The following is a 14,278-nucleotide window of genomic DNA, read 5'->3' on the forward strand; positions in this document are numbered from 1 at the left end:
TCCAACCTTTCGTGGTCTTGTGTCCTGATTTGGAAACAGGATCTGCTGCAACAGGAGGACACAGCAACACTTAGCTTACCACAGGCCGAGACTTTTTGCTGCAGACTTTGGCTGTTCAGTGGAACGGAAAGGCAGGATTGGAATCGAATAAAGAAAGCGAAGCATCCAGATAGGTTGGATATTTCTCAGAGCTCTTAAGACTACACGGTGACCCCCAACAATCCTGTCTTTCAAAACACGTGTTGGTCCCACCACCAGCAAATGTACCCACCCCCGCCGTCCAGGGGTATCCCTGCCTTTGTTACCTTTCACGAAACCCCAAAGGCTTCTTCCCTGGTCAAATTCTTGCTCCTTTGCAGGCAATTGAGTGGCGGTTGCTGCGCTTTGATCAGTTTTGATGCAAAGAGTGAGTCAGAGGAGAGGTCTCTTGCCTCTGATTAACCCTTGTGCATAAAGTCATAACACGTGCAAAAAAATCACTCATAGCTTTTTACAGACAGTGCAGTGGAACCTCTAGTCATGAACATAATTCGTTCTGTAACTTTGGTCGCAACCCAAACCTACTTTCCCCATTGGATTGTATATAAATATGATCAATCTATTCCAGACCCCTATGAACTATATATAAATATTGTCTTTTAAAGATTTTTAAGGACAGAAGTGTTAATTATGCCATAGAACTCACAGTGAAATAGTAAAATGTAAAATCCTTTAATACAAACACTGACAAAAACTTGAACAAGTAAAGACTGTTCAGTTGGTCAATTCTGAGAGAGGGAGGGAGGGAAGGAGAGAGGGAGGGAGAGAGAGAGAGAGAGAGAGGGAGGTGTTACTGTTTTGAGGGAGAGTCCACCTCCACGATGGAAGGACGTTTTCCTTCAGGTGTTTTGTCTCTTGTGATTTCTTCAACTTCAAATGTTTCATCTTCAGTGATTTCTGAGTCAGAGGTTTCTTGGGTTTTTTTAATCAATTTAGCTGGTGGACCAACAGTCATCAAATGCCGTTCTAATGTGACATGTCTTTTCCTGCGCATCAAAACTTTACGGAAATGAGAGATTAAATGATCGTTCATCATGTTCAACACTCTATTCGTAAGAGTTTTGTCGGGATGATGCTTTTCAAATAAATTCTGGCACTCATTCCATTTTCTTAAGATGTCTTTCAACACATCACTTTTAATCACCTCGCTTTCATCTTCTTCCCCCAATGACTGCTCCTCAGTGAGCACCTTATGCTGCTCATTCTGGAGTGCAACGAGTTCGTCCGCGGTCAGTTCCTCATCGTGATCTTTGATCAATTCCTCAATGTCATCACTGTCGACTTCAAGACCCATGCTGTTACCCATGGACACAATCTCATCCACAACAGAGGGCTCAAATCGTTCGAAATCTCGCTCAGCAACACATTCAGGCCAAAGTTTCTTCCATGCTGAGTTCAAGGTCCAGTACGTGACATCTTCCCAGGCTTTGTCGATGAGGCTGAGGCAATGAACAATATTAAAATGGTACTTCCAGAACTCCCTCAGGGTCAAAGACGTCTCTTCGGTGACATTAAAACACTTGGTGAAGAGTCCCTTAGTGTACAGCTTCTTAAAGATGGGAATTATTTCCTGGTCCATGGGCTGCAAAAGAGGAGTCGTGTTTGCGGGGAGAAACTTGACCTCAATGAAGTTGTACTCATTGTCCATTAGGTCAACCAAACTGGGAGGGTGTGCCAGTGCATTGTCCATCAGAAGAACGCACCTTTCAGGCAGGTGATTGTTGGAAAGATATTCCCTAACAGCGGGAACGAAAGCCTCATGCAGCCATTCCAAAAACAAGCTCCTTGTGACCAGACCCTTTGTATTAGCTCTCCACATCACGGGCAGTCTGGTCTTGTATACATTGTGCTGCTTGAATTCACGAGGGTTCTCATATTGGTAGACAACTAGTGGTTTAATTTTTAGATCACCACTTGCGTTCGCACACAGCAGAAGGGTCAATCTGTCTTTCATTGGCTTGTGGCCGGGCATAGCCATCTCCTCCTGTGTGATGTAGGTCCTCTTTGGCATCTTTTTCCAAAACAAGCCCGTCTGGTCGCAGTTAAATACCTGTTGTGGGACATATCCTTTAGCCTCCACGAATTTAGCGAAATCTTTCGCGAACGCTTCTGCAGCAGCAGCAGCAGCAGTGTAAGAACTAGCAGCCTCTCCATGCCTCACAATACCATTTTTCTTACAAAACCTTTCAAACCATTCTCTACTGGCTTTAAATTCATCACTTTCTCTACTCGAAGAAGGGTATTTCTGACGCAAATTATAATGTATCATCCTAGCTTCCTCCCATATGACCGCCTCGCTTACACTATCGCCTGCAAGTTGCTTCTCGTTCAACCATACCAGCAACAGCTTTTCCATCTCTTCCAGCACTTGAGGCCTCTGCTTGGTTAGCATCGTCACTCCACTTGCAACATTAGCTGCTTTAATAGCCACCTTCTGCTTCAAAATAGTCGAGATCGTAGAGCTTGGTTTATTGTACTCTGCAGCAAGATCGGTAACACGCATACCACGCTCATACTTTTCAATAATTTCCTTCTTCACTTTCATTTCAATCTTCCTCAAAACCTTCTTCCCACCAACATTCCCACCACTCTTCACTTGATTAGAGGCCATGGTTAATTGCAAAATTAGTGCAATGGCCACACTAGCTTGAGAGGAAACAACAGGAAATTTGGCACTTACAAGCGAAATGCTGCCGAAGGAGAAATCAGCCGTGCCCGTGTTTGACTGCCACCCAAATATTTGTTCACGACCAGATGTAAAAATGTTGCAAAAGAAGTCTCAATAAAGAAGAATATTTGTAGTTCAGGGTTGAAATGAGGGTGGAGGGTCCCTTGGTGCTGCTCTCTCTTGCATGCACGCACGCGTCGCAGAATTTGTGCCTCCACTTCCTTTAGCAAGTGCATAAGTTTCGTTTTCTCATCTGCAGGGTGTGGGTCTTGCCCCGGTTTCTCTTCTCAGTTGCATTGCATAAATAGCATTGCTGGCTTTCAGCAGACAACTATGGTAAGAACCAGCATTTTATAAATCAGCGTGTTTTTTTTTTACATCCGTGGGAACTTTTAGGAGTTGCGGGCGTCACTCTGGCATTTGAAGTCCATAGCACTTAAAGCAAGTTTAGGGTTGCCAGATCGCAGGTTGGCTCTGCGGCCAAACTCAAGTCAAAATACGGCCAAATAATTTTCTCTCACGGCCAAATTTTTTTATGCAATATAACATGAGGATATAGTGTTTTTTTGTTTTTTTTAAAACTGTTTTTAAATGATCAAATCATAAAAAATAGTCAACCAGGGGGCTCAGGATCGCGTGCAGCACTCACTCATCTTCTCCGGCACCTCCCGCCCGCACTCTGTTTCGCGCCTGCCTCTCCTCCTCCTCCTCCTCCTCGCTGGCTCATTCTCTCTCGTTCCCCAAGCGGCACCCTTACACGAAGGTTGGGGTGGGGTGGTTCTCACGGGGCGCGTCTGAGGCGCAGCTCCGGGCAGAGGGGAACGGGAGCGAGAGCGGGACGTGTGAGCCGAAAGCTGGAGTGGGGTGGAATGAAGAGGCTCAGATCCCGATCCAGACCCCTCACGGGAGCCCCCGAAAGCAGCCCTGTGCTTGTCCGGGGTCCCGGTGGGGCCATGGCTCGGCGGCGGCGGCGGCGGAGCTGTCAGCCGGGGGAGGACGAGGGTGCACGACGAAAGGCGCCGGGCGGAGGCGAAGGCAGTCGCCGCCCGAAACAACCGGGAGAGGAGAAGAGAGCGAAAGAGACGAGAATCCTAAAACACACAGGGCAGAAGGTTGCTTTAGCAGTGAATATCTACTAAAAGTTTGACTGGTTTAATATGGATTTATTCCCAGGTAATTGAAAGTCTTATTTCAGCTGGAAGAATTCTAGACAATGCTCTGCTTGCCAAGCACCTTCACAAAAGCAAAAAATACACTGTGTTGTTTCCCTGTGTCATATAATCTATAAATGTGGATATACGCATAATTTTATATTTTTATTTATTACTTTATTTTAGTGGTACTACCTGATACAAGCTATGTTTATTTTTTAATTTAATTTTTCCCTCGGTCCACCCTTTTCCTCGATTCTTGCACGCTCCCGCCGCCTTTGGAAAGCAGCAAAAGCAAAAGAAACCAGAAAAAAAAAAGGAAGGAAGAAATCTCGGTCGCCTTATTGTGAGAGGCGCCCTTTTCCCCCTTGGTTGGAACCTCGGCGGCTTTTTCTCCCTCTCTCGCCTCTTTCGCTCTCTTCTCCTCTCACGGTTGTTTAGGGCGGGGACTGCCTTCTCCCGCCCGGCGCCTCCCCGGCTGCGACTGTGATTCTCGATTAAAAAAAAAAGAAAAGATGGCCAAGAGTCCTCCTCACCATCGAGTCGGAGACCAGAACAGGCCTTGCTGGATCCGATGGTCTCCGCGGGGCTAGAAGGGCCGCTTCCGGTGACGCCAGAGCGGAGAGTGTTCTGCGTTGGGGAAGAAGATGAAGGCGGCTGGAGGCGGACTAGGCCCTGGAGGGAGCCCGATTGCCGCCCACGGGGACTGAGACTTTGGCGGGGAGGGAGGCAGGTGAGGGAGCGGGAGGAGGAGAAGGAGTCGCCGCGGGCCGGGGCTGCTGGCTGGCCCTAATGGCGGCTGTCTAGCCAGGCGCGTCCAGGGTGGCGCAGCCCCATGGCAGTCCCGCCTTTGCCCGCCTCGTTGGACCCTCCGAGGAGGGATCGAGCCCTTCCTCCACGGGCAGCGCGGCGGCCAGCGCTCGTTCCCCTCTGACTCGCCCGCGCCTGATTTACATGGAAGGTAGGTTGCTAATAAAGGAGAATATTTTGAAGCTCGGCATTGAAATCTTTGGTCCTCTCTAGGCTTGGCTGTTTTCTTAGGGACTTTTCCTTTACCCAAACTGGGTAACGTCATCAGTGCTAGCTAGTAAAGAGGGGGGTTTGCCCTGAGTTTATATTCTGATGGCTTGCCTAACAAAGAAGCGTGTTTGATATAAAAGGGGTTGCATTCTTAACCCAAAGCCTTTTTAAACCTCTCAACTAGACTGGGAACTTAATTCCCAAACCATGTGCAGAGCAGTATTCGGAGAGTGCTGGACTAGCATTGGAGAGTGCATAATTTTAAGAAGCCATTTTCAGGTTAGGATGAAGTCAGACATGTCCTACTCCTGAGTGGCTTTCTAGTAAAAACTGGAGAGAATCCAAGCAGGAAGGAACTGGTAAAAGTTGGAAAGTCAATTTCTTGAGCTTTTCCCGAAAAGATCCATTCTCCAATCTGTACAAGATAATTCTCTAGGAGTTCTTGGTGTTCTCTCAGCTTGTTTTCTTATAGACTTTTCCTTACCCAAACTAGGTAACACCATCAGTGCTAGTAAGAAGTGTAGTATGCACTCAGTTAATATATTCTGGTGGTTTGCCTGACAAGTGTTTGATATAAAAGGTGATACCCAAAGCCTTTTTAAACCTCCCAACTAGACTGGGAACTTAATTCCCAAACCATTTGCAGAGCAGTAATTAGAGAAGCTGGACTAGCACAGGAGTGTGCATAATTGTAAGAAGCCACTTTCAAGTTAGGGTGAGGTCAGAAGTGTCCTAGTCCTGTCTGGGGGGGCTTTCTAGTATGGAAAAGCTGGAGAGGATCCCAGCTGGAAGGGACTGGTAACAGCTGGAAAGATCCATTCTCCAATCTATATAAGATAATTATCCAGGAGTCCTTGGTGTTCTCTCAGCTTGATTGTTTTCTTATAGACTTTTCTTTACCCAAACTGGGTAACATCATCAGTGTTAATAAAAAATTGGGTTTTCTCCCAGTTTATATTCTAGTGGCTTGTCCTTTCACTATTAGTGGGGGCAGTCTTAGAGATTCTTTGGCTGGGCTCTTTATTGTTGGCTTCTTTGGCAGTTTCTTGACTGGGTTGTTGTTTACTTGATTGTGGTCTGATGTTAACCTTGGAGTTAATCTGTGCTGAACTGGGTGCTGACTGCTTGGTCTTTTTGTTCCTTTTTGTCTGGGTTGATTGTCTCTTTTGCATAGTCTATAAATGTTGTTAATGTCTGTGTGTCTTTTGACTGATTTGTCAGAGTGCCAAGCTTCTAGAAATTTCCAGGCATTTTTGAACTTGGCTTGTTCTAGGATGGTCACATTTTCCCAATTTAAACTATGGTTTTTAAACTCTATGTTGTGAAATTAAAGAATTTTCATCATGTCTTCTGACTGCTGCTTGGTGTTCAATGCCAGTCTTCTGCCTGTTTGTCCTACATAGTAATTGTTGGCAGTCCTTACATTGTATCTTGTAGATCAGGGGTCTCCAACCTTGGCAACTTTAAGACTTGTGGACTTCAATTCCGAGAATTCTTCAGCAAGCTTTTTCCAAAACAAGCCCATCTGGTTGCAGTTAAATACCTGTTGTGGGACATACCTGGATGAAGAATTCTGGGAGTTGAAGTCCACAAGTCTTAAAAGTTGCAAAGGTTGGAGACCCCTGTTGTAGAAGACTCCTGTTTTTTCTTCTGGGATTGTTGGGTCTCTCTCATCTGCTGGTGTGGCTGTCCTGGGACGAAGCCCCTTTCTCAAACCTGCTAGATCAGGGGTGTCGAACTCAATTATATTGAGGGCCGCATCAAGGTTTGTCCTTGGGGGGGGGTGCGTGGGGGGCGTGGCTAGTTTGACATCACTTGTGTCAGGGGCGCCTATTGGGGCCCAAGTGCTCTGCCAGCGAAAAAGGGCTCCCAAGCTTCGTTTTCTGCTGCAACGGCCTCCTGCAACCCTCTGCCAGCAAAAACTGAGCTGGGGGGGGGGGGGGGGGGGACATGGAGCCCTCCTGAGCTCTGTTTTCACTGTCAGTTGGGCTGGTCCTTTACTGTTTACAGGGTGGCCCAATGGGCCAGATGTAAGCACCCTGCAGGCCGAATGCGGCCCGTAGGCCTTGATTGACACACCTGTGCTAGAGCATTGAACGCACCGGATCAAGCCTGCTTCCCCACCCCTTTGTCACAGATAGGCACCCACTCACCTGTGGTCTCTTTCTAGGAGGGGGTTGGGCTAGGCAACCAGGTGGGGCTCTTGCAATACTGGTGAAATGAAGGTAGTCCTCGACTTACGGCCACAATTGAGCCTAAAATTTCTATTGCAAAGCAAGATAGTTGTTTAAGTGAATCTTGCTCCCATTTTACAACATTTCTTGCCATAGCTGTTAAGTGAATCATTGCCGTTATTAAGTTAGTAACATGGTCGTTAAGTGAATCTGGCTTCCCCATTAGCATTACTTGTCAGAAGGTCGCAAAAGGTAATCACATGACCCCAGGACACTGGAACCATTATAAATAATGAGTCGGTTGCCAAACATATGAATTTTGATCACATGGCCATGGAAGCATAAGTTTGTAAAATGGTCATAAGTCACGTTTTCAGGGACATTGTAACTCTGAATGTTGAGGGAGAGAATAATTTCCTCTCCTTCAAGTAAAGAGGGTCTCTGGGCAGAGAAACAGCTGTTCTATGAAGCAGATTGTTGTGTGTTCTTCAGCGGATTGGTGCAAATCTGTATCTCAACAGACCGAAAGTTTTGACAAACTGGTTTTCACACAAGCACAACATTCTGAAGGAAAGGGAGCAAAGGCAAATTTAAAAAGGCAGGTGTTTTCGGAAGTGAAAGTGGGTGGAATATTTGGCATATCATCAATTGTTTGGATGCCTAAACGAAAGATTGCCCTTTTGTAAGCCCTTTTCTGGGAAGCAAAAAGTGCTCATTGTTGTCAATCAATTTGGGAGATTAGCCACTTGTTGACCATGACACTCATAGCTCTGGCTTCTGTTTTTCTTGCAATCAATACATTGTACTTTGTGTTATGGAGAGGAATCGTGTTCTTAGATCACATTTAAAATAGTGGTATCGGTATCCTTCTTTGCAGTCATTGAATAGACTTACACTTTTGGCAATGTCACTGATTGTCTAGGACAGGGGTGTCAAACTCAATTTCATTTAGGGCCGCATCAGGACCTCCATGACCTTGGAGGACCGGGCGGGCTTGGCCGAGTGGGTGGATGTGGCCCAACTGGGTGAGCATGACCAGTTTGATGCCACTCTCCAAACTGCTGGCATGTTTCCTCTTCGCACTGGGTGGACCAGGACAGCCCCGCAGGCCGGATGCAACCACATCACAGGCCAGATCCAACCCAAGGGCCTTGAGTTCGACACCCCTGGACTAGGAAAGTCCTAACAATCATCAGGAATTTCTGTGTAACATATCTTTTGTGAAGGTAAGGGCTGAGTCAAATGATTGTGAATTCAGATTTTTCTTGAACCAGGAATTATTTTTAGGTCAGTGAGACATTTACAATTTGGGTGAAATAATGTAAACCATGTAGTCCTCACTTAGTGACAGTTCAAAGTTGCAGTAGCATTGAAAAAGGTGACTTAGGACCAATTTTCACATTTATGACCATTACAGCATCCTCAGAGTCACATGATCAAAATGTGGGTGCATGTATTTATTTAAAAAAATATATATATTGCCACCTATTCGCACATGGCGACTCAAGGTGGCTTAATTGTTTATGACAGTTCCACTGTCCCAGGTTCATGTCACCATTTGTAACCTTCCTACCCAGCTGCCCACAAGCAGAGTTGATGGGGGAAGCCAGATTCATCTAACAACACAATTCACTTAACAACTGCAGTGCTTCATTTAACAACTGTGGCAGAAAAATAAAAAAAAATGCTCATAACTCAGCAGTGACATTTTGGGCTCAGTTGCGGTTGTAAGTTGAGTACTCTCTGTATTGGTGTTCTTTAAGGTTTGTAGATAATATACTTAATGTGCTTTGAGCTACAGAAGCTGTTCTATGAATATGAAGTGCTGTATTTATTAATTTTAATTTTGCTTTCTTTTTGGCATGACCAGATAAGCAGAAATACCTTATTTTGCAAGATAAATTGGTGTTAAAAGAAGAAACGAAAGGAATCAGCCTCCATATTTGGGTGCTTTCACTCATCAGCTCCAGTGGATAAATCTCGACTGTCCTCACTCTTGCCCAAAGAAGAAGATGCCTGTGATAATTGATCAGCTCCAGATAAACGAAACAAGGGGTAGGTAGAGTGTTGTTCAAGCCATTGATCACAGCTACCCAACAGTTTAATCTCATGGAGGGGGTAAATATTAGCTTGTGGTAGTTTTGCTGTGACAGGGCAGGATAGACATTCCGCTACCTCCTTCCTCGTTACCAAGGCCAGAATAACAGAGTTTAATGTGGGGTGCAACTCTGCTTATAGTTTCTATAGTGATGGAACTGTATAATCCAGAGACGTTCTAGAGCAGGGCTGGCAAATTCCTGGCCCGTGGGCTGGATGCATCATGCGTTGGCCATGGCCCATGCCTGGTTTAGTGAAGGGGGGAAAGTCCTGATACATCACGTGACAACATGAGTTTGACACCCCTGTTCTAGAGAAACTCCTTTGGCTCCATCACATTTTCATAGCTGGTGTGGAAATTTTGATTGCTCAAAACTAGAATAGAAGTTGGTTGTGTATGTTGTAGGCTAATTGCTTCATTATGTAGATTTATTACTGTAGAATGCTCTGGATTTTTATTTATTTTTTGTCCTTTGAATAGGCTTCCCCTAGAATGTGTGACATTGTTCAAGGAAGGGTGCCCAAGTTTTTGTTTTTTTATTTTTTTTTCCCCTGATCCACCTAGTGATTGTACACTATTTTGACCAATAACTGAGGAGACAAAATAAGAAAAGGTGGATTAATTTTGGTCACTTGAACGTTTCCCATCATGGGAGGTGCCCTGAATTGGCCCATTTAGAATTCTTGATATCCCTGTCAACTTTGAAGCATGTCTATGTTGACGCAGCCATCTTTTCGTTTCTCAGCTTGCCACACAGTATTTTTTTTGGGGGGGGGGGGGGGGAGGAGAGGGAGAGGTTTGGAATGTTAGCCCAGATAACAAGAAGAAGAGGTCTTATTGTGAGAACCAAGGTCATCTCAATGGGTGTTTGCCAGAGACTTGAAGGAAGTGACCAGGGAGATACCAGAACACCTAATTTGGACAATGTGACCTGTGCTAAGGAGGGGAGGGAAATATTAATTATGCGAAAATCGCAGGAAATAGCTAGAGTTGGTTTTGCTTCACGCGTGCCGAAATGATGTACTCAATAAAGTTGTGCTGAAAGAGATCTGGTCTTCTCGATTTTGCTGGCTTGCTTGGATTCATCAATCTTGCTTCCGATACCTTTACAAGGTTTATTGGCAGTCATGCCATCCATTTCTTGGCTTCTCAGCTCTTGGCTGTCCAGATCCTTCCCAGTCCTGCTGTGCTTGTTGGTAGGATGTCCACTAGTTCAATACCTTTGTTGGTAATACGACCGGTTGCTTTCGTGGTGTGGAGACAATAACTTGGTCCTCAACACCAATAAGACCAAGGAGGCTTATAGTGGACTACAGAAGGAACAGATCAGACATCCAGCCCTTGCTTATCAATGGAGACCGAGTGGAGCAAGTGGCCTGTTTTAAGTTTCTGGGTGTTACCATAAAAGAGAATCTGACCTAGGGTGCCTACATTGCAGCCCTGGTCAAAAGGGCCCAGCAGAGATTATACTAACTGAGACTTCTCAGAAAACAACAACTGAATGAAAAACTGCTGGTGACCTGCTACTGTTGCACCATAGAGAGTACGGCACCTCTGTATAGTTTGCCAGTTGCACAGTGGCAGATAGGACACCACTCCAGAGGGTTAATGTCATTACCCAGAAGATCATTGGTTGCCTTCTCCCCTCTTTGGAAGAGCTTTATAGCTCCCGCTGCCTTAAGAAAGCTCAAAACATTCTCAAAGATCCATCTCATCCTGGGACCCCCCCCCCCCTTTTTTTTTGAACTATTACCATCTAGCAGATGGTACAGAATAATAAAAACAAGGACAAATAGGCTGAAAAACAGCTTCTATCCCAGGGTAGTAGCTCTTTTAAATTCTGCTTTATAGTGCAGTGTTGGTGCTGTGTCGGGGGGTTTCGGTTCAATGTGTGAAGGGTGAAGGATGTGTGCTTGTGTTTATTTTCATGGTCATGGTCATGGTGTGCACTGAAGATGGTGTTTGATTTTGTTGTACGAGGTGCAATGACAATAAAGTAAACTAAACTAAACTATTGACTTTTATTTGAAGTGAAACCTCTTTGAATTTCAGAGGAGGGGCAGATAGCCCTCAACTTACAGCCATTTGTTTAGTTGCGACTGCACTGAAAAGAGCAACTTTTTCATGCTTACGACCATTATAGGATCCCCACGGTCACATGATCAAAACTTGGCTGCTTGGCAACCAGGGCCGCAAGGTCAATGCGGGAAGCCAGAGTCACTCAACAGTTGTGTTATTAAATTAACCATTGCAGTAATTCACTTAACTGTGTCAAGAAAGGTTGCAATATGGGGCAAAGTTCACTTATCTGCCTTGCTTAGCCACAGAAATTTTGGGCTCCGTTGTGGTTGTAAGTTGAGGACCATCTAATCTCCCAAGTTCAAAAAAGGAGCAATTTCCACTTGTCATCACAATCTTTCAGTGTCTTACACGAAGAGCACATGTAGGCTTTGCTAGAGAAGGGGTGGGATGGCTACACAGTGAAATATTAAACTGGGCTGATTCTGACTGAGATGTTCCTTCCCATCTGTGTTACAGGAACCATGGCCACCACAAATCCTCTGGAGAACCTCCAAGTGGAAGCCAGCTGTTCTGTCTGTCTGGAGTACCTGAAAGATCCTGTGATCATCGATTGTGGCCACAACTTCTGCCGGGTGTGCATCACCCGCTGGTGGGAGGATTTGAACCGAGACTTCCCATGCCCCGTGTGCCGTAAGACTTTCCGCCACCGCTCTCTGAAGCCCAACCGGCAGCTCGGCAACATGGTGGAGATTGCCAAGCAACTCCAGGTCACCAATAAGCGAAAGATACGGGATGAGAACTTATGCGAGAAGCATAATGAAGTGCTTCGCCTCTTCTGTAAGGAAGACCAGGAGGCAGTTTGCTTAGCATGCGAGATCTCCCACGAACACCGTTCTCACACGGTTGTGTCCTTGGATGATGCCTCACAGGAATACAAGGTAGGATGTTGGCATTGGCACACAATGGCTTCCCTACAACCAAGAGGAGGAGTAAAGATCAACCATGACTAGCAGTGGGATGATATGCAGATAGTCCTCCACTTATAACTGCTCGCTTAGCGACTGTTCAATGTTACAATAGGTGCTGCCCATCTCCTGTGGAGACATGACCACATTTTGGTCTGTTAGCAGCATCTCACAGTCATGTGATCACAACTTACAATGTGTTTGCCAGAAATTGACATTTAGCGATAGCAGTTAGGCTTATACACCACTACATAGCCCTCAACAATCTGGGTCCTCATTTTACTGACCTCGGAAGGGTGGAAGGCTGAGTCAACCTTGAGCCAGTCAGGATCGAACTATTGGCAATGGACAGAGTTAGCTTGCAATATTGCATTCTAACTACTGCGCCACTGCAAAAAATGCTCCATAGAGAACAATGGATTCTCTTTTAACTACTGCAGTGTTTGCCATATGACTGCCACATTTGCTTAAAAGACTCTGCAATAAATAAATAAATTGAGACTGTCATGTGATGATCCACTTTATGACCACGACTTACAACCATAATTGGCAGGCTCCATTACTGTCATAAGTTGAGGACTACCTTTTCTTGGGTTCTGTATCAAACGAGTTTGTGTAGTATCGGTATATCTTGAAGTTTTTTCTGAAGTTTTGCTTTAAAAAATGATATTCAGAACCTGTTTTGTAACAAGAGCATTCGTGATCATGTCTTCTTTCGAAGTATCTTAGAACAACCTTTTCTAACCCAGGATGCTCCAGAGGGTATTGGGATTATAAGCAGTGGTGGGATTCAAAATTATTTACTACCGGTTCTGTGGGCGTGGCTTGGTGGGTGTGGCTTGGTGAGCGTGGCAGGGGAAGGATACTGCAAAATCCCCATTCCCTCCCCACCCCACTAACCTGCTTTCCAGCTCCATTCTCCTGTGCAAGGCAACAAAAAAAAAGTCCCAGCCAATCAGCTGGGACTTGGGAGGCAGAGAATAGATGGGGGGCGGGGCCAGTCATAGGTGGTATTTGCCGGTTCTCCGAACTACTCAAAATTTCCGCTACTGGTTCTCCAGAACCGGTCAGAACCTGCTGAATCCCACCTCTGGATAAGTTCTAGTTGTCTTAGTGAAGGTGAGTTTGCAGTTCTGTGGTTCCCACATAGCTAGAAAGTGCTAGTCTGAGAGGCATCTCTGAATTCACAAATGAAGGCAAATATACATGCGACATTCAGGATAATGTTGCAGGGCCCAATCTGGGTCGGTCTCTGGGACCAGAGGTTGTGTCTTCTGAGTTTTCGGACTCATGACCAGACAAATCCCCAACTTTAAACTGTTAAAGGCATTTTGTGTAAGCCTTGCCCTCTATTTGTTTTTCTGTTTTTAGTCCCTCCCGCAACTGCTGTTTAGGTATTCAGTAGCTTCTGGTGACCTTTGAGCAGTTGTTAACTTTTGAGATTTATTTTCAGATTTCTTTAAATCTCAATATTCCTCTGAATACCTACTTTTGCTTGGCAAACTCATTTCGGTTCTGGTTCTGTTACCTCCTTGGGAAGAGGCCTATTATATCCATATTAATTACATTAAAAACATCAGTGTGAAATAGAAAGCGGAACTATAGATGAAAATATTGATTATTGATTCTGGTTTGTTTAATAGAAAGTTAGTCAGGACCTTAGGCAGATATGAGGTAGAGACCAAACTTCAAGCTTGCATGCAAGACTGAGCTATGGTTTCTTCTATGAGATTGAAATGACACCTGTCCAATTCTGGCTGTGGGATGGTATGTGAATATTAATGACAGGGACTGGGTATTGGTTGCTTGGTCAAAGATCAATTCTTAAATTCATGGCTGAGTAAGATTTGGAATGGTATATATATATATGTATATTTGTTTTCTTAAGTTTTCGCGGGTACTTACATGTATGGCATTCAGCTTTGTTGGGTATTTTCCACGTCATTGTAGTTGTGCTTTTGTTGTAGCAGCGTTTGGCAGAATCTCATCTGCCATCATCAGGCTTCTGTAGTGATGGCAGATGAGATTCTGCCAAACGCTGCTACAACTTTAAAAGCACAGCTACAATGACGTGGGAAAATACCCGAACAAAGCTGAATGCCATACATGTAAGCACCGCGAAACTTAAGAATATATATATA

The 14,278-nt window shown here is 45.0% G+C and overlaps 1 protein-coding gene across 2 annotated transcripts in view; it reads left to right on the forward strand.

Moving 5' to 3' along the window:
- The first annotated feature begins 4,369 nt into the window (after nt 1–4,369).
- Nucleotides 4,370–14,278, forward strand: part of TRIM39 (tripartite motif containing 39) — a 35,832-nt gene continuing 25,923 nt past the window's right edge. Inside the window, exons 1-3 of one of the 2 annotated variants that reach the window (XM_087928617.1) lie at nt 4,370–4,819; nt 8,923–9,107; nt 11,689–12,110. In XM_087928617.1, coding sequence (XP_087784743.1) covers nt 9,065–9,107; nt 11,689–12,110 — 465 coding nt within the window. In that variant the 5' untranslated portion in view covers nt 4,370–4,819; nt 8,923–9,064. The remainder of the gene's footprint in view (nt 4,820–8,922; nt 9,108–11,688; nt 12,111–14,278) is intronic. The other variant, XM_087928616.1, reaches the window with a different exon arrangement.

This window comes from Pseudonaja textilis, chromosome 2, assembly GCF_049901715.1.
Source record: "Pseudonaja textilis isolate UNSWEBS1 chromosome 2, rPseTex1.2, whole genome shotgun sequence".
In the NCBI taxonomy this organism is placed as follows: domain Eukaryota; kingdom Metazoa; phylum Chordata; class Lepidosauria; order Squamata; family Elapidae; genus Pseudonaja; species Pseudonaja textilis.